Below are 21,091 nucleotides of genomic sequence, written 5' to 3' on the forward strand. Positions count from 1 at the left end.
GGCCGGCGCCGGCGCCGCCACGCGCGGCGGATGGGCAGGGCGCCCAGGGCTGCGAGAGCGCCTGTGCGGGCGAGCCCCGGCGGCGGGAGGCAGACCGAGTCGCACACGTACAGGGCCGGGTCGCTCGCCGCCATGGAGCGGTTGAGCACGTCCATGGCCTCCCAGTACCGCGACCGCATCTCGTAGCCGTCGGGGCTCTCGTCGCGGCCCGGCGGGGGCCGCTCCAGACACATGCTGGAGTCGCTCTCTGCGTCCGACGCGTCTTGGCCGTCGTCGTCGTCGGCGGGGGCAGATGCTGCTGGCGCCAACTTTCGCCTCCCCCGTCCTCCATGCGATGAAGAGGTGCGATATGGGTTCTGCGATTGGGTTGTGGACCCCTCCGCCCCGTCATTATCTGACTCCTTGCTGCTGCGGGTTCGCACACTCTGTGAACTCTGTAGTCGCTGGAGTGCCAAGCGAGCAAGTTCCCGCTGAAGATCCATCTACGGCATCCGGCGAAAAAGACGCACCAAGGTAGTGGGATAGCAAACCAGTCGGGACTGCCTATAACGGCGACACAATCTCACGCCGGATAAACAATGCCACACATTCTAGACAAAATAGACGAGCTGGTTCAACATTCAAGAACTACATATCCGGTGAGCTAAGCAACGCCCTATCTCTAGCCCTCAACTACCGCAAGCCTTACGCTTTGTGGGAGGCATGATGACATGACCCCGGCCTCACGGCGATTCCGTCGCTGTTGGTTAGCGTCTGGACAGCCGGCTACATACCCAGATCGAGCGGTTCGATGTGGAGTCCAGGGGGCATGGCGGCGAGGGTCTAGAACATGCCGACGTCGCCATGGACCTTTGGGCGCAGGCAATGCGACTCTTGGCTCTCTGCGCCGTCGCTGCGGCGTTACTGCCCCGTTACGTAAGTTGCCCCTTGCGGCGAGCACCCGGCGGCGGGGAGTGGGCGACGGACGGGCGATATTGGAAGTATGCATACGAGGCCTGGAGACCCACGGCTCTGGTACTGTATCTACCTCGGTACTCTGCATCGCTGCTCTCTGGTGCGTTTTAGAACGCAACCGGAGGGCCTGGAAAGTAACCCCGCGTCTGCATAGACGCATAGTACAATCCTTTATGAATCACCTGCTCCGAGTTTACGACGCGCCTTCACACCGGTCCTCAGTTCCCCGCCCTCGCTTCGGCCTCCCAGATTCATAATAGAAGGCGGACCCCACCATGGAGAGGGCACCTGATGCAAAAGCTGCGCTTTGCTGGCGCATTGCTGACGGCGCGTGTTGTTGTGTGAGTAATAGGCGCTCAGATATCGACCAACGCACAACTCTCACACACTGTCAAACGACGCGTAGATACAGACACACGGCCAGCTTTGACAGCCAGCCATGTTGGCAAACAAGATAGCGGCTGTACATAGCAATTTTGTGTGTACGAGGGAGTACATGGACTAAGTGAGGGGTTTTGGTGTTCACAGCCAGGGCGTCTCCGTTCTCGGGCTCAAGTACCGAGACGGGCGGCTGCGAGACAGGGCTCGGGAGAGGCACCCCTCACTCGTGCCCGCGCACCGATCCAACTACGATCGGATGGATCTAGCGGTTGGTCGTCTGCCCGGTGTGGAGAGGGCAGGGCACGAGACGAGGGGGATTGGCCGGTCAAAAGAGGGGAACACCCGACGGGAGAGGGATGGTGTGGGCTGGTTACATGTTGGGGCCAGCCAACCAGCTGGCCTGGCCATACTGCCGTGCTACCTGGCATGTACCACACAGCACGGGCACTCGCCGTGGTGGGGGTGCTGTGCGCCAGCGAGATTGTCTTGTTGGGTATGGGGGGCCTTCCCAGATGCAAGATGGCCTGCGCCGAGCCCGAGTACTGGCAAATACGACATTATTTTCCCCCGGCGTCTCTCGCTGTTGACCGCAGCAGCCGTGTCATTGACAGGCATGAAGTCCGGTCTGGTACGCACATTCGTTTCCCGTATCACGTTACACCTCCAGGTGCTGGAGGGAGCAGGGGTGCAGATTCCCCAGCACTAATACACAGCCAGCCTAAACCCGGTGGCCCCACCAGAAAACATTGAAAAATTCAGGCGGTGGCCGAGGCAAACAGGATCCAGTCGTGGGGGTCATGTCCAGCCTCTCACCGTGTGTGGCTCCCCAGCTTGCCACCCGTCCTTCGATTCTGCTCCACCACCACCGGCCCGACGGACGAAACGGACGACCGAGGCCGCCCTGGCCAGCCAATGAGATCTCCGGCACGGGCGCCGGCCAGGCGATACGGTCTGCGCATCATTACTCGGACGTCGGGGAAATTTTCTGCTTTGGGAGCCCTCTCGTCCGCTGGAATGTTGTATTGCCGTCCTGCTAGCTTCGCGTGGTGCCGTCATGGTCGACGTGCCGTCATTTCCAATCCAGTTTTTATTAAATTCAAAAATGCCCCGTTTGGTGCCCACACACACCCCGCGTTTCCACCTCGTCCCCGCCAGCCTAGTCGCCCCCAACTTCTCCATCGCCCCCGCCTGTTTCAGCTATTCTAGCGCCCCTGAGAATGTGCGTGTGCGACAGAAAGAAGAAGGAAGCGGCGAGAAAGGAGGCAGGAAACGAAGAAAGTTTCCAAGAAAAAACATAGCACGCGTGTGGAGCACAAGCCTCCAGTGCTTGTACAGGTCCCAGGGATCACAAACCTTAGTACGGTGGATCCTAATGGTACATCAATTTGGCTTGGTTTTCTAAGGAAAAAAATATATCTTGCTCCGCCGCACTAGTGTTTGTAATCCCTGGAACCTATACGTGTGTGCCTTATTGTGTATGTGTGTGTCCTCTCCCACGTACGCCTTCCCTCTCGTTGCTGGTGGACACGACAATACACGACGCTACGTGCCCGCGCCTGCCCCTCGCCAAACCCAGTTGGTCCCTCCTGTTACAGCTCAGGGATGGCAGGGTCACTTCCCATTTACCGGCTCTCGAATATTTAGCCCATCGGGATCGGACCTCAGTCGGTGGCTTCCCTCCTGCTGAAACCCCACGTTGTTATTTTCATCCATCACCGACCCCCATCTATCTATAATTTCCGCCAACAAAAGGCCATTTGCTCACCCCTTGAATCTGGTAACTTTCCACCTACCACCAAGCAAAACCCCATTGACGACACATTCACCCAAGTCCAGCACCTTATGGCCTGACAGTCACAGACACCCGTACCTCTTTACCCTCCCCATCCATCAAGGATACAAGCACATCCATAATGTCTCCTTCAGCTGTATGCGAAAGCAACGGCAACGGCGCCGCCCACCACAACGGCACGGACGGGGCCAGCGATGGTAGCGCCCGGCCGCTGACGCGCGGCATCTACGTGCCCACGGTGGCCTTCTTCAACGACGACGAGACGGTCGACCTGGACACGACGCGGGCGCACGCCACGCGCCTCGCCAAGACGGGCGTCGCCGGCATCGTGGTGCAGGGGTCCAACGGCGAGGCCGTGCACCTGGACCGGGACGAGCGCAAGCTCATCAGCCGCGCCACCCGTGACGCCCTCGACGCCGCCGGCCGGACGTCGGCGCCCCTCATCGTCGGCTGCGGCGCCCAGAGCACTCGCGAGGCCATCCAGCTCTGCCGCGACGCGGCCGAGTCGGGCGGCGACTACGTGATCGTGCTGCCGCCGGCCTACTACGGCTCGCTGATGACGACGGCGCACATCGTCGCCCACTTCCGCGCCGTGGCCGACGCCTCCCCGCTGCCCGTCGTGGTCTACAACTTCCCCGGCGCGTGCGCGGGGCTCGACCTGAGCAGCGACGCGGTCCTAGCCATGGCGGAGCACCCCAACGTCGCGGGCGTCAAGCTCACGTGCGGCAACACGGGCAAGCTGGCCCGCATCGCGGCCGGCGCGCGGCCGGGCTTCCAGACCTTCGGCGGCAGCGTCGACTTCACGCTGCAGACGCTGGCGGTTGGGGGCCACGGCATCATCGGCGGCACCGCAAACGTGGCGCCGCTCGCGTGCGTGCGGCTCATGAGGCTGTGGGACCAGGGCCGCCACGACGAGGCCCGCGCCCTGCAGGCCGTCGTGGCCAGGGGCGACTGGGTCGCCATCCAGGGCGGCTTCGTCAGCGTAAAGGTCGCCCTGCAAAAGTACAGCGGCTACGGCGGCCCGCCCCGCCGCCCGTGCGCGCTCCCCGAGGGCGAGGCGCTCGCCAAGATGGAGGACGGCTTCGCCGAGCTGGTGCGGTGCGAGCGGGAACTCGAGGCACAGCAGACCGGCAAGGCATAGCGGGGCGGTACATGTGCTCGTATTTGGAACACTTGGTTACCTAGCAAACAAAAAAAAAACATTCTCAATGATTTCCACAAGCTCTAGACCTGAAGTATGACATTCATCCTTGGCCTAGTAATACGCATGCGTTTATGGCCAAGTACCCAATGATTCCGCTCTCCGACCGATTTACACCAGCTTCAGAATGGCTAGCGATACTGTTCTTTGACGGGTGCGGTCTGAGCCGAGCTTGGTCCCCCGGCAAAGCGGCACGGTAACGCAATACACCAGCCTTGGCACCGCACCCATCGGTCAACCCCGGGCACGCGAGCGTAGGAATGGTGCCCGGCCTTGTGCAACACTTGTCATGTTCCTCTGGACTTTCCTTCTTATCGCCTCGCATGCGCGCAGTCGAACACATGTGTTGACCGGATGGCTGGTCCGATCGCTCCCAGAAATCGAACCATGCAGAAGATAGCTTGACAAGACCCCAAGACGCTGGCTGCCGTGGACCAAAGCAGGCTACGGGCATCGATTCTGGCCGGGCACAGCACCAAACACTCATCGGGTTTGGCTACGCACTGCACAACCGCTGGTCCCTTACCAACCTACTCTACGGCTCCCGTTCTCTGTCCCTATTAGTCCCTCCAACACCCAAAACCCGTGTTACCATCGCGCTCGGCTACGGGCGTACAGGGTAGCCTACCCTCTCCAAGGGCAGGCGGTGTGGACGCGCGGCTTTCATGGCCACATCACAGACAAGGATGCCAGTGAAGGCAATTTTTGTCCAAGGTAAGCGTCAAGCTCCCGAGAACCCGATTTGTGGACTGATGCAAAACCCGAAACAATTTGTAAAAATGACATCTCCTCCTCCCTCGAAAATGTCTTATTTTGCTGTCGGTGGTAACACCCATTGGCTGACCGCGCCGCTGCAGGCAGACACAATATGGCTGACTTGGCCTGCAGACCGAACCTCCAACATTTTACGTGGCTGATTTTTCCTATTGGGTGTAATTCGCCCGAACGACGGCAGGGCGAGCACGGAATATCGATTTTTGAGGGAGATGCGTGGATAGCCGGGCGTTGAGCTGAGGGGACTCGGTGGGGGTCAAGTTCCCTGACCTTGGTTACTCCTTGTGTATAAGCGGACTGGGGGCTGCCCCCACGTCGGTAGGCAAAGGAGGCAACAAGTGTGCACGGCCAACGGATATGTGGAGCAGCAGTCTTGTTCCGATGCCTTTTCCGGCGGCGAAAGCGGCATCTGACAGCGAATGAGTGAGCGGCTGGCTAACAAAATGGTAGGACCGGAAAAATGCAAGGTCTCAGGGCCTGCCCGTCAACCACTGATGCACTGCGGCAGGGTTTTCCGAAGGAAGCATTATTCTAATACTCCGATCTTCTGCCCAGTCGCACGACGGCCGACATGGCTTTTCTGCGTATGCCGAGAGTTACTACTTGAAAAATGTGGGTTAGGGGCAAATGAACAACAAGGGCGAAAGAAAATAAAAACAAAACAGCCCATTATTCATTTTTACGTTAGACATCATCAAGGAACGCGTAAGTCTTGCTTCGAATTAATTTAGCCCAGGCTGAGAGCCCAAATCCACGGTTGAGGTTTGCTTGGTGGGGCGCGGGGCAGGCCCAAGACCAGGAGGATTGGCGGGGTGGGACCACTAGGTGCTGCGATATCGCAGAGCATTAACCGCGGGCAAGGGGTTACACAGCCGAAAGCGTGGGGGGCCGCCGTAAGAATCCTGGGCCTCACTCGCCCGTAGCTTACAGTGCGGATGCGACCCGTTTCTGCAGGCACCGACAGAAGCCGAGCCGTCTGCCGGGAGGCTATCGGACAAGGTTTTTTTTTTTCCTACGCGCCAATGTGAATCCGATCCATGTCAGGGCGACATCAAACCAGGCGAAGCAAAATCACTCAGTGAATCATGCCGAACCCATTTCTTGAAAAGTTGTTTGCCCTGGATGGCCGCGTAGCCGTCGTCACTGGCGGCACACGCGGCATCGGCCAGGCCATGGCTGTCGCCCTCGCCGAGGCCGGCGCCGACATCATTTTGATCCAGGTGCGTCTGCCGAGCTTACCCATCCTCTTCCGGGAAGGGGCCTAACACTGACCTCAACTCCCCTACCAGCGAGACGAGTCAGACCTTGAGACCAAGAAGCAGGTCGAGGCGCTCGGCCGCAAGGCCTCCGTCTACACATGCGACCTGTCATCTCAGGAAGCAGTCGAGAAGCTCGCGGGCCGCGTGCTGGGCGACGGGCACGACGTGTCCATCCTCGTGACGTGCGCCGGCATCCAGCGGCGGCACCCGGCGCACGTCTTCCCCATGTCGGACTGGGACGAGGTGCTGCAGGTGAACCTCAAGACGGTGTGGACGCTGGACCGGGACTTTGGGGCCTACATGCTCGGCCGCCCCGCGGACCGGACCACGGGCCACCGCGGCAGCGTCATCAACGTGGCCTCGCTCATGTCGTTCCAGGGCGGCATCACCGTGCCGGCGTACGCGGCGGCCAAAGGCGGCATCGCGCAGCTGACCAAGGCGCTGAGCAACGAGTGGGCGAGCAAGGGCGTCAACGTCAATGCCATCGCGCCGGGCTACGTGGCGACGGACATGAACGAGGCGCTGCTCAACGACGAGGCGCGCGCGGCGAGCATTCTGGCCCGCATCCCGGCTGGACGGTGGGGCAACGCGGATGATTTCAAGGGCGCCACCGTGTTCCTGGCGGGTAGGGGGAGTCTTTACGTGTCTGGGGAGTTGTTGACCGTTGACGGTGGGTGGATGGGGCGATAGAGACGTAAATAGGAGCAAGCAGAAAAAAGATAAAAACACAAACCTCAACTATCTGCCTCACATTGGTGGGCGTACCGTGTACCCAGCGCGGATGTGATTTGGCAGATGGCCGTTGTACCAGTAACGGCTTGGACGAGTCACAACCTCTGCAGCTGCCCGTCACAAACGACGCCATCCCCGGCATACTTTTTCGATCGGAGCCGAGACTTTGATTCCGGGGAGTGGATATCGAGACCCGCAACCTGGGCTGGGGCTTCCTAGCGCGGGGCATCCCACTATCGGTAAGTCTTGTGCGATCGTGTGGCCGATTCGGATTCGAGAGGAGGGGGGCGAGGTGGTGGATCGCCTGGCCTGGTAACGTCAACAACCTCGGGGAGAAGACAAGCGAGTGAGAAAAAAGCGGCAGCGAAAAGAAAAACAAGACCAAGATTGACCAGACCAGTCTTGTGGTTCCAAGCCTCGCAGTCCCTATTGTTATCGCCATCCAAAAAGACGCCGTCGAATCATCCAGTCGGGGAGAGCGAGAGCGAAGAAACAGGAGGTACAAGAAAAAATACAAGAAAAAATGGCAGGCGCTCCGGTCGAAACCATCAAGGCATCGGTCCTCCACGGGCCAAAGGACTTGCGCGTTGTAAGCCGAGCTCCAATCTTTGGTTCTGCATCATGATTGCGACATGGCCGGCGCTGCCCACAAGCGTCGCCCTGCAACCCCAAGACTGACGCAGGCCAAAAATCCCCCGAAACACCACCACCACCACCACCACCCCCAAAACAGGAGACACGCACAATCCCGGCTCCCGGCCCGGGCGAGCTGCAGGTCTCGGTGCGGGCGACGGGCATCTGCGGATCCGACATGCACTACTTCCACCACTTCGCCAACGGCGACTTCCACGTGCGCGAGCCGCTCTCGCTCGGCCACGAGTCCGCCGGCGTCGTCGAGGCCGTGGGCGCGGGCGTCGAGGGGTTCTCGCCCGGCGACCGCGTGGCCCTCGAGGTCGGCGTCCCCTGCGGCGACTGCGCCCTGTGCGCGTCCGGCCGCTACAACCTCTGCAAGGCCATGCGCTTCCGCAGCTCGGCCAAGACCCTGCCGCACTTCCAGGGCACCCTCCAGGAGCGCGTCAATCACCCGGCCCGCTGGTGCTACCGCCTGCCCGACGGCGCCTCCCTCGCCGAGGGCGCCCTGCTGGAGCCGCTGTCGGTCGCCATGCACGGGGTCCGCCGCGCCGGGGTCGCGAGGGGCTCCCGCGCGCTCGTGCTGGGCGCCGGCGCCGTCGGCCTGCTGACGGCCGCCATGCTGCGCGTCGAGGGCGCGGGCTCCATCGTGGTCGCGGACCTGGTGGCCGCGCGCGTCGAGTTCGCCGTCGCCAACGGTTTCGCCGACAAGGCCGTCGTCGTCCCCGGCAAGCGGCCGGCGCCCGACGCCACGGCGGCGGACAGGCTGGCGCTGGCGCGCGAGACGGCGGCGCTGCTGGCCAAGGAGGGCGGGCTGGGCGAGGGCGGCGAGTTCGACACCGTCTTCGAGTGCACGGGGGTGGAGCCGTGCGTGCAGGCCGCCATCTACGCGGCCGCGCCGGGGGGCAGGGTTATGCTCATCGGCATGGGCAGCCCCGTGCAGACGGTGCCGCTGGGCGCGGCCGCGCTGCGCGAGGTGGACCTGGTGGGCGTGTTCCGCTACGCGAACACGTACCAGAACGGCATCGACCTGTTGAGCAAGCGGGGCGAGAACGGCCTGCCTGACATCTCGAAGCTGGTTACGCAGCGCTTCAAGGGGTTCGAGAGCGCGCCCGACGCCTTTGCCACGGCCGGCAAGCCGGTCGATGAGAATGGGGATTTGGTCCTAAAGGTAGTTATTGAGGTTTAAGGGAGTGAGTTTTGTGTGTGGCAAATTTAGCTATCGTGTTAGGGTGAAAAGAAAAACAAGTGTTGCAAGAAGAAAGAAGTGCGGCGTTTGGGAGTTGGATAAAATACCGTAACCAAACGAGATATTTCTACCTACTAAGGGTTCTTCCCTATCATTTACTACTACGCGTGCTCTGCCTATTTTTTATAGTTACCTCTCGCTGTTAGGCAGCCATGCCGTTTTTCAACGAGTATGGAGCGGCAAAAAAAATACTAGGTAGCAGCAGTGCAAAAAGCAAAAAGATTGTTGCCCAGCCTTTTGAGGGTGGACAGGTACGAAACCGTTAAAATTGGTTTTCTTCGACTTATGGCGCCCCCACGGGGGATCGAACCCGAGCTCCAAAGAGCACAGCAGTCCGCGTGGTATGAGTACCCCGAACACAACCACTGCACCACAAGTTGCCTTCTTGTAGTCCGAATTCGATGACTGCAACAGTTGGAAGGACACTTATATGGTGTGGTCACAGGTAAGGCAATGAATGCAGGCGAAGATATCGCGCACCGCTGCCCAGTCGCCAAGTCACCCAGTCGCCCAGTCGCCCAATTGCCCAGTCGACGGCACTCACCCTACCACTCCCGAATCGACCCGTCCGGCCCGCGGAACTCCTTGCACTGCCACGGCGCCGTGTCGGCCGCGATCCTGCGCACCACCTCCTCGTCGATCTCGATGCCCAGCCCGTAGCCCGTCGGGGCCGCGACGTAGCCGTCGGCGATGTCAAAAACCTCGGGCTTCTTCAGGTACGTCAGCAGGTCGACGCCGTCGCCGGACTCGGTGTTGTAGTGCATGCCCAGGCTCATCTCGAGTATGGCAAAGTTGGGCGTGGCCAGCGACACCTGCATGCAGGCCGCAAACGCCACGGGCCCCAGCGGGCAGTGCGGCGCGATGGCGACGTCGTAGGCCTCGGCCATCTGCGCGATGCGGCGCGTCTCGGATATCCCGCCCGCGTGGGCGATGTCGGGCTGCAGGATGTCGACCGACGCGTCCTCGAGGAAGCGCTTGACGTCCCAGCGCGTGTACAGGCGCTCGCCCAGCGCGATGGGGCACACCGTCTGGCCCGCGAGCTGCTTGATGGCCTCGGGGTGCTCGCTGAGGAGCGGCTCCTCGATGAAGAGCGGGCGGAGCGGCTCGAGGGCGCGCGCGAGCTGCTTGGCCATGGGCTTGTGCAGGCGCCCGTGGAAGTCGAGCCCGGCGTCGAGCCCGAGCGCCTTGACGGCCCGCAGCCGCTCCACCGTCGCGTCCAGCGCCGCGGGCGAGTCGACCCAGCCCGCGTCCTCGGTCGCGTTCATCTTGACGCACTTGAGCCCCTGTGCCAGCCGCACCTTGGCCGCCGCCTCGACGTCCGAGGGGCGGTCGCCGCCGATCCAGCAGTACACCTGCACCTTGTTGCGCACCTTGCCGCCCAGCAGCTCGTAGATGGGGACCTTGAGCCTGCGTCCTGCGCGGCGACGGGTGTGTCAGTCATGGTTAGGGAACGAAGCCGCGACCTAGACGGCATGTCACAAGTCACGGTGCTTACCCTTCAAGTCCCACAGCGCAATGTCGACACCGGACAGCGCCGACATGAAGACGGGCCCGCCGCGGTAGAATCCATGCCTCCAGAACTTTTGCCAGATGTTCTCGATCTCGCTGCAGGCAGATAAGGTTGGCTTTTGTCAGCTATACACCACGCTTGGTCTTGTGGGAAACTAAACACCTTGCATGGCGAAACGTACTTGGCCTCCATCCCGATTAACCTCGGAATCATCTCCTGCAGTGTGCCCTCTACTGCCAGGTCATGGCCCTCGAGCGTGGCCTCACCCCATCCGTATTCTCCCTCCTCGTCCGTGATCTTGACCATTAGCCATCTCGGCTTGACGCGGAAGTACTCGACTGTCTTGATGGCGGGCATGGTGAGGTCGGGCTGGCCTGGGTCGGGCTTGGGGTATTCCAGAAACACGGACAGACTAGCAGGCAAGGAGCGCAGTTCTAGTTGAGTAGATGGAGTCGGACTCAGGCTCCATTAGCTGGTGGCACTGGTCATACTGTGAAGCCGCCAATGACCCGGCGAGAACGGCGTTACTTAAACGCCATCCCCTAAAACAACACAACACATCCTGGACCATGACCGTGACACTCCAACACCATCCCCGCATAGACCTAGAAACAACGGGTTACCGGCGGCTCCCCGGAGGGCTGGAAGCAGCTGTGCGGGCGGTGCTCCATTGAATTGACCACATTCCCACCGCGCACAGGGCCTGCCCCCCCCTAGGGCAGGACCCCCAATCCCGAATCGGGAGGGGCTCCCCTATTTTACCCCTCATCGTGCGGTTTTCCGAGGTCATAGGAACAGCAGAAAACACCAGCACTGTTCCCCATACTGTGGCCCCCACGCTGGCCCTCCGACGCCATGTCCTCGAGTCGCTCTTCTCTCCACCCCAGCCTGGTGCGGGCAACCCCCGCTCCGAATGCGCTGCGTTCCCCCAGTACGGATGTGCCGTAGACACGTCACGGGAATTGATCATTTGATTCTCGGTGCAGCGACCGGCTCGGTCTGGGGTTGCGGGCAGGGCGCCACGCCCACTACAAAAAAGATGGCAGTTTCTTTTAGGATTAGGAAGGAAGAGGAACAGGTATAAAAACAAGAACAAATAAAGAAATAAAAATATGAATAGTGAAATAAATAACAATAGGAAGAAAAATAGGAATAGGAAGCTTACGGCACTTACTAACAACTTCCCCCAACCTTTGGGATCTTTAAACTGCCCTCTTTTTGTGGTGGGCGTGGGCGCATAGCCGTCAAATCCGTGCAACAGAATGAAGGACGTTCTCTGGCTGTCGTAGTCCCAACCATGCTTGTTTGTTTCCATAAATACCGATTCCCTGTATTTACAGGCGTCAATGCACCTTTAGAAGTAGTTCTCCTTATAAACTACCGTTTTCAATACGGACCTACCTCGTTTGGCGGCTTCCCTGCTGTCTACATACGAATTTGTAAATACGACAACGGAGACGACAGCGAAGGGACATGACGGACCGCGAACAAGGCCATCAATTACTTGAAATAAAACCACGACCACAATCCACCGTGATCCCTTTGTAGATCAGGCGATTCCTGCTGTCGCTGAACCACCACTCCAGTACCCCGCCGGTCTGGTCGACTACAAGCTCGCACACCTCATCCGGGCCGGCCGCCGGCCTGGCTGAGACGTCTGTCAGATAGGGTTCGCGTCCAACCCCGCCCAGGCTGCGGTAGAAACAGAGCCGGTCCGTTTCCCCCACCCGGGCGACCCTCCCGACCATGTCCGGACGGAAACGCCCGACACTCTGGCGGCCGCCCGTGAGGCTGACGACCAGCAGGCCCGCCACCGCGGGAGGGGTCTCCTTGCGGCTCGCGCCGTTGTCTTTGGTATCGTCCTTTCCGGGGCTGGGCGCGCCGCGTCGGAGGTGCATCCTTTCAAAACACACATGTACCTCGGCGGTCCGCTCAAAGGAGCAGGCGCCATAGAACCACCGTACACTGACTTCGTTAGTGGGAGGAAGCATGCGCAGGGTCGGCGTAGGCGGTGGGTTGTTGTCGGCGAGACCGGAATCAGTGGTAGCTGGCCCGGCGGCCACCAGCCTGTTGCCAGGTGCGATGCCGGTCCGATTAGCGCCTCGGCCGACCGGCTTGAACGACATCGTGTGGGGTTGCTGAAGGAAGAAATGTCCCGGACCATCACTCGGCAGTTGGGCGATGCGATCCCACGCCTGCGTTTGAGCACCTGTCCAAAACGAGCCAAACCAAAATGACCTCTGATGGTTTGTCAAGAGCTGTGTATTGTATTTACCTTACCACGCTGGTCAGATGGGCGACATAAAATGAATGGGAATGGTCGGTTCAGTCGAAATATGGTAGGAAGTATGAAAATGGAGGCTGGCTCACCACAAGCCTATCCGGTGCGAAAGACGGATGGGCATTCCCCCACACGTCCGTGATACGCTCGCCTGGGGATAGCGGAAAGTAAATCCATTGACATGCCATTGAGGTCAGTTGGTTGCATAACTCCCACTGGTCGTGCGAGGTGTTCTCTGTGTGTGGAATTATGAGCACGGGGGCCATGTCAGCCGGGGAGATTGCCGCGCAGTAGCCGACGGTGCCAGGAACGTTGCAGTTAACTGAGCGCATGAGCCGTATATCTAGTACCCCGTTATCCGGGGGGCCGTTGCCCTTCCTTGTTACCAGCACCCTTACGGTAGGCAACGGAAATAATGGCTGCGGCCAGTGAACCAAGGGCCCTTCATTGGAGGACCTGAGGAGAATCGTTTTAAACCCGGACATGGCAGGACTCGCTCCTCCAAGTCCTGATTTGTGACGTGGTGCTGATCCTGGCCTGATGCAGTCCCAACTCCTGGTGATGTTGCGCGCTTTCGTTCCCTATGACACTGTCGTGTTGGAGCGTTGCCCTAAATTTCTTCGAGCTCGGAATCACGGCAGACAGGTAAACGACTTACGTCACTTGCGGCGGAGAGGGTGCTACCATCCAATCCATCGGTTCCAAGTGGGATGTATCTCCACGAACAATACTCAACCTTGGGGAACCTGGAGTTCCAGGCATCTTTCTTGTCGGGTGGAACATAGAATATCTGCCGAACGCCGAGATGGTCGTAGGCCATCCAAACTCCTCCCCGGTCTGTGCTCCTGGCCTCTTTCTCTTCATTCTCGGTGCACCCAACCGATTTCGTTTGATGCTCGCTGCTTTTCTCGACAAGAAGCGATCTCGACGAACCAGCCAAATTGCCGTATTTGGGGACCACGAGAAAGTGCTTCCCAGGGACGTAGCTCCCGATTTGCACGCCATCCGCATCCTCGGGTTGGTTGTAGAGAGTCTTGATATAATGGCGGCCTTCAAACTTGATGTATGAGGCATAGACGGCGTGGCCCAAGCTGGCTTGCGAGTCTTCCACCTTTGGCTGGCGCTCAACGCGGATCTGAGCATCGAGCGCTGCGCATTGGCGCACGAGGAGGCCGGCAACCATCATCCAGACTTCCCCGGGAAGGTGTAATGCATGGAACCCATCCGAAGGAGATATGAGTTGAGCCAGCCGTGCAGCCAAGAGCCTCTGTATGCGGCTTGACCGGCGCCGCTCCTCTGCCGGCGACGGAGCTGGCCAGTATGCGGTCGCGGCAAGGAAGCGCTCGCTGGCGTCGCTGGTCCGGCGGTTAAAGCATTGGGCGTGGAAGGGAGCAGCCGGCGTACTCCTATTGGAAACTCGTCCGCCCTCCACAACATTACGCGAACAGTCATCGGCGCGTGTCATGTGGATTGTTATACGCCGTTTGTGGTCGGAGCATCTCTCCTCGTTGTGGAATTCGAACCATGGCGACATGGCCCCGGTGCCGAGGTCTGCGCAGACGTGTTCGAGATCAGCGAAAGTGGCGGCGACCATGTTAGCCCGACCCCATCGCGGCCAGAAGCATGCAGGGACTGACCAGCGACCGTGTGCTCCCCATCCTCAAAGGGGAACTGACACAACCGGCACCGCGCCTTGGTGACGCAGTAATACTGCCACCCCGGATTCTGAGACGCAGAAAATGAACAGAACATGGCACTCTGGCTGGGCTCTGCAAGAGCAGCAGAACTCGACTTCTGCGCAGATCTTGTGGTGAAGGTAGTACGATGAGCCTCGTTATCTAGAAAACAGAAGCTCAAGAATAACGAAAGGGCGGCGATCAAGTGGAGCCGAGTACCCGGATGCCGGCGCTAAGGGCGCCAGATTGGATGCATGTGGTTTGATGAGCTAATGCGATGTTGCCTGCGTGCCTGCCTAGGGGTACATAGACCCTAACCCCAAGTTGCTCACACGTGCATCGAATACAGAGACGACGATCCGCCAGGTCGCTGCTTTTGGGGAAAGGACTGTGATATTCCCTTCAGCAGCACGATACCTATTTACATGAATGGTGGACGGTTTAATCGCAGCAAGATTGAACCGAGTTCTCATCCCTTGACCCCCTTCCCCTTCACTCCTCCCGACCAAGGGCTGTGCCAGTTGTCAGCTGTATAGGATCCTACCTCCGGCCTACGCCGGCTACCACGGCCGCAGCGGCGTCGCCGGAGTTGTTCTGCTGCAGGGCCGCCAGTGCGGCGGCGAGGTCGTCGTTCTGGCGCGGGGCCACCCGTCCCTCGAGGATCCCCTTGGCGGCATCGGCATCATCGGGGTTGTTCTGTTGCAGAGCCGCCAGGGCGGCGGCAAGCTCATCGCCACTCTGGCGGGCCGAGACCTGTCCTGGAAGAGCCCCTATGGCGGCGCTGGCGTCTTTGGGATTATTCTGCTGCAGTGCTGCTAGGGCGGCGGCCAGCTCGTCATTGGCTGCGAGCGGTGCTGCGAAGACAGTCGCTGCCAGTGTGATAATGGCGGTTACCAAACGCATGTCTGTGAAGTTTGAGAGTTGTCCTTTGTCTTGGAAAGGTTTACCAAGTATAAAAGCAAAACCACAAGGTGAAAGATGCCGCCTTGACGGAGCATACCCAATTTATAGATCCCTATACGGCCGGAACCTGAAGAGCTTTGGCTTCCTCCCCTTGCCGTCTGGAATGGACGAAGTGGAAGACAGCGATGACGCAAACCAACCAAATACCAAGAGACAGTGAAGCAAGACGAGCGAACCAGAACATCGGGTTCGCTTTAGCAGGAACATGGCCACGATTTGGATGCTTTGAATGGCTGGATGACTGGCTTCTTGCCACGCGACTTAGATCGGCAGAACGCAAGACATGGCTATCTCCATATCCTAACTACGGAATCTTGAAACCGGGTTCGCTGAGTTTCGGTCCCTCCCGACAACGAGCGCGGTGAGTTTAAAGGTTGGGGCTAGCAGAGGCTATGAAAAATACCGCGTAGGGCTGTGCCAACGATATCTATATTTGGCAAACGGGCCGTGGGTAGAGATCTATCTGCAAGAAGATGGAGAAGTCCCGGTTTCTGGAGCCGCGTGTTGGAGTCGGAGTGGGCTGCACATCGTCAAAGCGCGGTCTAAGGGCATCGTCAGACCACCCGTGTGCGATTCATCCGATCATGAGCGTCCGGGATGACCCAAAAGCACCAATCAAATAGGTTCATCTCATCGTATATTCCATTGTTATCCTGCCCACAAGCTCCGGTAGAAACTGCGCGAGGGTTGCAGTGTGCCGACATTGCAGCTTTGATGGTCGTTTGGCCCAATCTAGCACTGGCACAGATCCTTCCAGCGCCAGCCAGTGGCGTTGGCCGCTGTCGTCACGTTCTAGCCGAGGCCATGCTGAAGTGACCGCCACAACTTTAACACAACCCAACAAACGCAGAAACCTTCTCCCACCCACCGCCAGACGCGTGCGCCTCTAGCGAGACACGCACACGCACACGCTGCCATGCCGTAGCATTCACTGCCGCGAGGCGCCGACAAGGCTAAACACATGTCCCTTCGCCGGGTGAATCAATTGATTCCTGGCTATGGCTGCAAGGGAGCCCGCCAATCCCCCTCCCTAAGCTCTCCCATGGGCTGCCACGGTTGCAATGTTGCCTGGCCTCATCCGCCATCTCTTGGGCCTGTCCCAGATCCCATTGGTTAGCCCACCACTGGGCGGCCGAGGCCCCGACTCGCTCCAGGTATGTAGGTGCAAGCAAGCGAGTCCATCCATGGCCTCTTGCTGGAATGCGGACTGCCCACTCCCAGCTGTTCCGAGGCATTCGGGGCCCAGCTGCCATCGCGGCCAGAGGCTGGGGTTTATGATGTGGTGGTATAGAAAGGGGCGGGATGCGTCGTCCAATGTCGTCGTAGGTGGTACGAACTGGTCGCCTCCAGGATCAGAGCTTGGAGCTGTGTTGGGCCTTATACGATGCGCTTCTCTCTTCTCGCGGCCGTGCCCTTCCTCTTTGGCACGTCACAAGCTGCAGTCCCGAGGCCGCTCTGGAATGTAACCAATCTAACACCCTTGAAGTTCAAAGAGGACGGCACATTCCAGATCTCCATTTTCAATGATCTGCACTTTGGAGAGAGTAAGTGGCCCTTGCCCCTGTGTCTTCGTATTTCTACGGCCTACCACTAACACTACCCTCTCTCCTCTCTCAAGATGCGTGGGATCAATGGGGCCCGCAGCAAGATGCCAACACGCTCAAGGTCATGGACAAAGTGTTGGACGCTGAGCCATCCGACCTCGTTGTCCTCAACGGCGACCTGATCACGGGTGACAACGCGTTTCTCCACAACGGGAGCGCGTACGTGGACCGCATCGTCGCCCCTATGGTCCGCCGCGGCCTGCCTTGGGCCTCGACCTATGGCAACCACGACTATCAGTACAACCTTTCGGGGGGCTCCATATTGGCGCGAGAACGGCGCTTCCCGGGCGCCATGACCACCGACATGGTCCGAGACCCGCGCGCCGGGACGACCAACTACTACCTGCCAGTCTACGGCGCCGACTGCGACGCGGCGCTGACGAGCAACCACTCATACGTCCCGCCCGGCCGCCCCGGCCGCCGCTGCGTCCCCGAGCTCGTCCTCTGGTTCTTCGACAGTCGCGGCGGCTTCCTCTTCCAGAAACTCAACGAGACGTCGGGCGAGCGGCTCGGGCACGAGAACTGGGTGCACCCGAGCGCCGTGTCGTGGTTCCGGCGCACGAGCCGCCAGCTGGCGCGCAGCTTCGGCGGCGCCGTCGTGCCCAGCCTGGCCTTTGTGCACATCCCCGTCGCCGCATCGCTGGCGCTGCAGACGGAGCACGGCCGCAACGGCTCCTCATCCTCCTCGGTCGACCCCAACCGGCAGCCGGGCATCAACGACGACTGCCCGCTCGGGCCGCAGGCCCAGGGCTGGTGCCCGGACGGCAGGGACCGGGCCGGCTGCGACTACGGGGGCCAGGACGTGCCGTTCATGCAGGCGCTCGTCGACACCCCCGGGCTGGTGGCCCTCTTCTCGGGCCACGACCACGGCAACACGTGGTGCCACAAGTGGGACCGGCTCGTGCCCGGCATGACGGTCGAGGGCAACGGGCTCAACCTCTGCTTCGGCCAGCACACGGGCTACGGCGGCTACGGGAACTGGGTCCGGGGCGGCCGGCAGGTCCTGGTCACGCGCGAGATGCTAAGGGCGCGCGAGGTGGACACGTGGATCCGCCTCGAGACGGGAAACGTGGTCGGGTCCGTCTCCCTTAACGCTACGTACGGCAAGGACGCCTACCCGGCCACCCCGAACCGCATGACCCACTGCCCGACCTGCGACTACAGCAAGTCCAGCTCGGAGCCGGCAGCGGTGTCACGCAGGTCGCTTTGGCATTCACAGCCCAAGCGGCTCTTGTCGGCGTGGTCGCGAAGACGAGCTGGAAAGTAATGCCACAGCTTGCTTTCCATAATACAAAACGGGCAGTGCTTCTATCGTACCTTTTTGAACCTCGCGAGCGCACGTAAACACTCCAACTTCGCCTTGCCCCATTTTCGTCTTTTTCTTTTCTCTTTTCGCTTTTTCTTTTTCCCTTTTCGCGTTTTTTCCAGCCCCAACCTTAGGCTCCCACCTCAATCAACAGGTCAAGCCAACGCGGCACTAGCAATCGCCGACCCCAACTACCCAAGTCTCAACCGAGCTTGGCGCGGATTACAGGAACGGGCGTTATATGTGCACCACACCTGCTGGATAGTTGACGTTGGCGGTCGCCGCTGCCCTGTTGGCTTCGCATATTGCTTGAGGTGGGGCCCCGAGGCTGACGCAAAAAGAAAAAAAACTATAAAGTGGCAAGGTGAATGGGGCGGGATTGAACGAAAAGGAATTTGGGCAAGGTTGGAAAAGGAAAAAGGGCGATAAAAAAGACGAGAATGGGGAAGAAGGGGGCGGAGGTGAAATGGAATATGGATAGTAGCTTGGCAGGATGCCGGTCCCAATGTGGAATAATGGCGTAATCATCTCCCTTTCGAGGCAATACAGTACTGGTCTGTGACCCGACGGGGATCTCATGTGAAGTCAGCCGTGTATCGCAACGTTCCGCCTTGACTAACTATAGAGGCCTTCCTTGCGGATTAACACAGCTCGCCCGGGCTGGGTAGCTCCAACTAGTAAGGGAGCTGGCCGGGAACATGCACAATGGGAGAATGTCGACGTGTGGTAGCCCTTGATAATCGACCCGGCCAGGCTGCAACACCGAGGGCTCACCATAGGCGCGCCGCCGCGCATGACTGGGCTAGCTTGGTATCGTTGTTTCACCAGCATCCCCCCTTGAACTCCCCCGAGCTGCATTAAACTTGACCGTTTCGCTAGGGGGACGTCGCCAAGCCCCGGAGATCCAGCCGGCAGTTGTCCCAAGGCGCAATCCGGGAAACATGCCCGACTAGACATACTCGTGCGGGCGAAAAGCGCCCGCACTTTAACGGTCCTCCGGAGTAAAGTGCGGTGGGGCAATTCGACGCTTTTTTCGTGACAAATTATCTGGAAATCAATGTATCGCTGAAAAAGGTAATAGTTAGCCAAACTCCTGTAGGCACGGTGCACAGCCAAACTTGTAACTCCCCTGTGCACCATGCAAAAAAGTAAGTGAGCGGCCCATTACCTTTTTTAGCGATACATTGATTCCCAGCTAATTTGGCTGGGGAAAAATGTCACAAAAAAAGCGTCGAATTGCGGGCGCTTTTAGCCTGCACGAGTATATAATGAGTGGCCTCTCAGATGTGAATCAGACTGGATTGCATGCGTTCCCTTCATCGACTATCAGCTACTCGTCCTGGCGACCTATCTCCTATCTCACACAGAAAGCGGCTGGCCTGCAATCACACGTCTCGACGACTTGAGCCTCCCTTGTGCCCGTCATTGTCGCCCAACTCGCTCACTCCTTGCTCTCCTAGCAACAGCACAACACCCGCAACATGGCCGCGTATAAGCGAGTCGCAATCGTCGGCGTAAGTTGTAGCATCCAGCAGAACCCCCCTTCCCTAAGCATCCAACTGACCCACCTACCACCAACCCCCCAGGCCTCCGGGAGCCTCGGCGCCGTGGTCCTCCGGGAGCTGGTAGGCGCCGGTTTCGAGGTCACGGCCCTCGTGCGCAGCCCCGGCAAGCTCCCCGCCGACCTGGCCGGCAAATTCGCCGAGACCACCGTCGACCTCGCGTCCCAGCCCGCCCTGACCGACGCGCTCCGCGGCCACGACGCGCTCGTCAGCACCGTCGGCGCCACGGCCATTGCCTGGCAGGTCGCCACGCTCCTCCCCGCCGCCGTCGCCGCGGGCGTGCGGCGGGTGCTGCCGTCCGAGTTCGGCTGCGACCTGCGGCAGCCCGCGGTGCGAGCCTGCGGGACCTTTGCGGACCAGGTGGCCGCCGAGGAATTTTTGGCGGCCGAGGCGACCAAAAACGACGGCGCGACGAGCTACACGTTTGTGTACTGCAACCTGTTTTTGGACTGGTGCCTGCGCATCGGCCACACCGGGAACCTGACCGCCAAGACGGCGGACGTGTACGACGGCGGCTCGCACCGCGTCAGCTTCGCGCGCCTGTCGACCGTGGCCGAGGCCGTGGTCGCGGTGCTGAGACACCCCGACGAGACGAGGAACGAGCACGTGTACGTGCACGACGGCAGCATCCGGCAGCGCGACTTTGTCGCCGCGCTCCAGGACGCCACCGGCGGCGGCGCCGAGGGCTGGACGGTGACCGAGGTGGACACGGCGCCCATGAAGGCAAAGTCGGACGGGGCGCTGGCCGAGGGCGTGCTCGAGCCCTGGGTGTTCATGGGCCACGTCAACTTCGCCGCGTGGACCGGGTCCAACAAGCCTGGGTACGAGGACCGGTCGTGGAACAAGGTCCTGGGGCTGAAGGAGTACGGCGAGGCCGAGATGAAGGGGCTGGTCAAGAGCGTGGCGACCGATATCTTGGCCGGACAGTAGGGCTTCATGCTGTTGTTCCCACACGTCTGTACCGCCCCGAGGGCTGACATTCGGACGGATGCCAGGAGTCCAATGCACCCTTTCCCCCTTATTCTGAGCCCCATAGCGCCTAGACCTTGCAGCCGGTAGCAAACAGACGTCACCGCTCTCAGGCTTTATCCGTCCCGGCTGCCCTTTTGATATAAGGGCCGATAAAAGCCTGGTTGGCAACACGCTTCATCCATCTCCTTGTCATCTTAACCCGGTCTTAGTGGCGATGGCCTTGCATGAGGAAATCTCTGTGGTTT

At 60.0% G+C, this 21,091-nt stretch overlaps 11 protein-coding genes across 11 annotated transcripts in view; 6 read left to right on the forward strand and 5 right to left on the reverse strand.

Moving 5' to 3' along the window:
* The window catches only part of GGTG_05649 (hypothetical protein), a gene marked incomplete at its 5' end in the record, with an annotated part of 1,686 nt that extends 1,204 nt beyond the window's left edge, over window positions 1–482 (reverse strand). The window contains one exon of the mRNA XM_009223454.1: window positions 112–482. Within this exon, the coding sequence (XP_009221718.1) occupies window positions 112–482 (371 nt within the window). The remainder of the gene's footprint in view (window positions 1–111) is intronic.
* Window positions 483–843: 361 nt separating this feature from the next.
* Window positions 844–2,372, forward strand: GGTG_05650 (hypothetical protein; the record flags this gene model as incomplete). The annotated part of the gene is made up of 3 exons (XM_009223455.1): window positions 844–915; window positions 1,483–1,963; window positions 2,095–2,372. 3 exons carry the CDS (start codon window positions 844–846, stop codon window positions 2,370–2,372), a joined length of 831 nt encoding a protein of 276 aa, XP_009221719.1.
* A 421-nt stretch (window positions 2,373–2,793) lies between these two features.
* On the forward strand, window positions 2,794–4,373 carry GGTG_05651 (hypothetical protein). Its single transcript, XM_009223456.1, has one exon. It carries the CDS (start codon window positions 3,249–3,251, stop codon window positions 4,266–4,268), a length of 1,020 nt encoding a protein of 339 aa, XP_009221720.1. The 5' UTR covers window positions 2,794–3,248; the 3' UTR covers window positions 4,269–4,373.
* A 1,710-nt stretch (window positions 4,374–6,083) lies between these two features.
* Window positions 6,084–7,113, forward strand: GGTG_05652 (hypothetical protein). The gene is made up of 2 exons (XM_009223457.1): window positions 6,084–6,322; window positions 6,392–7,113. Exons 1-2 carry the CDS (start codon window positions 6,188–6,190, stop codon window positions 7,049–7,051), a joined length of 795 nt encoding a protein of 264 aa, XP_009221721.1. The 5' UTR covers window positions 6,084–6,187; the 3' UTR covers window positions 7,052–7,113.
* A 283-nt stretch (window positions 7,114–7,396) lies between these two features.
* On the forward strand, window positions 7,397–9,112 carry GGTG_05653 (hypothetical protein). The gene is made up of 2 exons (XM_009223458.1): window positions 7,397–7,682; window positions 7,827–9,112. Exons 1-2 carry the CDS (start codon window positions 7,617–7,619, stop codon window positions 8,910–8,912), a joined length of 1,152 nt encoding a protein of 383 aa, XP_009221722.1. The 5' UTR covers window positions 7,397–7,616; the 3' UTR covers window positions 8,913–9,112.
* GGTG_05654 (galactonate dehydratase) lies at window positions 8,946–11,200 on the reverse strand. Its single transcript, XM_009223459.1, has 3 exons — window positions 10,664–11,200; window positions 10,468–10,577; window positions 8,946–10,386 (listed from the first exon to the last, which is right to left on the reverse strand). The coding sequence occupies exons 1-3, from the start codon at window positions 10,837–10,839 to the stop codon at window positions 9,518–9,520; spliced, it is 1,155 nt and encodes a 384-aa protein (XP_009221723.1). The 5' UTR covers window positions 10,840–11,200; the 3' UTR covers window positions 8,946–9,517.
* A 905-nt stretch (window positions 11,201–12,105) lies between these two features.
* GGTG_05655 (hypothetical protein) lies at window positions 12,106–12,608 on the reverse strand (the record flags this gene model as incomplete). Its single annotated transcript, XM_009223460.1, has 2 exons — window positions 12,106–12,126; window positions 12,219–12,608. 2 exons carry the CDS (start codon window positions 12,606–12,608, stop codon window positions 12,106–12,108), a joined length of 411 nt encoding a protein of 136 aa, XP_009221724.1.
* Window positions 12,609–13,344: 736 nt separating this feature from the next.
* GGTG_05656 (hypothetical protein) lies at window positions 13,345–13,949 on the reverse strand (the record flags this gene model as incomplete). The annotated part of the gene is made up of 2 exons (XM_009223461.1): window positions 13,345–13,352; window positions 13,490–13,949. 2 exons carry the CDS (start codon window positions 13,947–13,949, stop codon window positions 13,345–13,347), a joined length of 468 nt encoding a protein of 155 aa, XP_009221725.1.
* Window positions 13,950–14,979: 1,030 nt separating this feature from the next.
* On the reverse strand, window positions 14,980–15,342 carry GGTG_05657 (hypothetical protein; the record flags this gene model as incomplete). The annotated part of the gene is made up of 1 exon (XM_009223462.1): window positions 14,980–15,342. One exon carries the CDS (start codon window positions 15,340–15,342, stop codon window positions 14,980–14,982), a length of 363 nt encoding a protein of 120 aa, XP_009221726.1.
* A 1,444-nt stretch (window positions 15,343–16,786) lies between these two features.
* GGTG_05658 (hypothetical protein) lies at window positions 16,787–18,273 on the forward strand (the record flags this gene model as incomplete). The annotated part of the gene is made up of 2 exons (XM_009223463.1): window positions 16,787–16,946; window positions 17,021–18,273. The coding sequence occupies 2 exons, from the start codon at window positions 16,787–16,789 to the stop codon at window positions 18,271–18,273; spliced, it is 1,413 nt and encodes a 470-aa protein (XP_009221727.1).
* A 1,504-nt stretch (window positions 18,274–19,777) lies between these two features.
* GGTG_05659 (hypothetical protein) lies at window positions 19,778–21,059 on the forward strand. Its single transcript, XM_009223464.1, has 2 exons — window positions 19,778–19,826; window positions 19,899–21,059. The coding sequence occupies exons 1-2, from the start codon at window positions 19,794–19,796 to the stop codon at window positions 20,802–20,804; spliced, it is 939 nt and encodes a 312-aa protein (XP_009221728.1). The 5' UTR covers window positions 19,778–19,793; the 3' UTR covers window positions 20,805–21,059.
* The last annotated feature ends 32 nt before the right edge of the window (window positions 21,060–21,091 follow it).

This window comes from Gaeumannomyces tritici (assembly GCF_000145635.1).
Source record: "Gaeumannomyces tritici R3-111a-1 unplaced genomic scaffold supercont2.3, whole genome shotgun sequence".
NCBI classification, from domain to species: Eukaryota; Fungi; Ascomycota; class Sordariomycetes; order Magnaporthales; family Magnaporthaceae; genus Gaeumannomyces; species Gaeumannomyces tritici.

Coding starts and splice junctions, on each gene's coding strand:
- GGTG_05651 (XM_009223456.1), top strand. CDS start 3,249: ATGTCTCCTTCAGCTGTATGCGAAAGCAACGGCAACGGCGCCGCCCAC.
- GGTG_05652 (XM_009223457.1), top strand. CDS start 6,188: ATGCCGAACCCATTTCTTGAAAAGTTGTTTGCCCTGGATGGCCGCGTA. Junction 6,323..6,391: donor CCGACATCATTTTGATCCAG/GTGCGTCTGCCG, acceptor CTCCCCTACCAG/CGAGACGAGTCAGACCTTGA.
- GGTG_05653 (XM_009223458.1), top strand. CDS start 7,617: ATGGCAGGCGCTCCGGTCGAAACCATCAAGGCATCGGTCCTCCACGGG. Junction 7,683..7,826: donor GGCCAAAGGACTTGCGCGTT/GTAAGCCGAGCT, acceptor CCCCCAAAACAG/GAGACACGCACAATCCCGGC.
- GGTG_05654 (XM_009223459.1), bottom strand. CDS start 10,839: ATGCCCGCCATCAAGACAGTCGAGTACTTCCGCGTCAAGCCGAGATGG. Junction 10,578..10,663: donor TTAATCGGGATGGAGGCCAA/GTACGTTTCGCC, acceptor ATCTGCCTGCAG/CGAGATCGAGAACATCTGGC. Junction 10,387..10,467: donor TGCGCTGTGGGACTTGAAGG/GTAAGCACCGTG, acceptor GTCGCCGCGCAG/GACGCAGGCTCAAGGTCCCC.
- GGTG_05659 (XM_009223464.1), top strand. CDS start 19,794: ATGGCCGCGTATAAGCGAGTCGCAATCGTCGGC. Junction 19,827..19,898: donor AGCGAGTCGCAATCGTCGGC/GTAAGTTGTAGC, acceptor CCAACCCCCCAG/GCCTCCGGGAGCCTCGGCGC.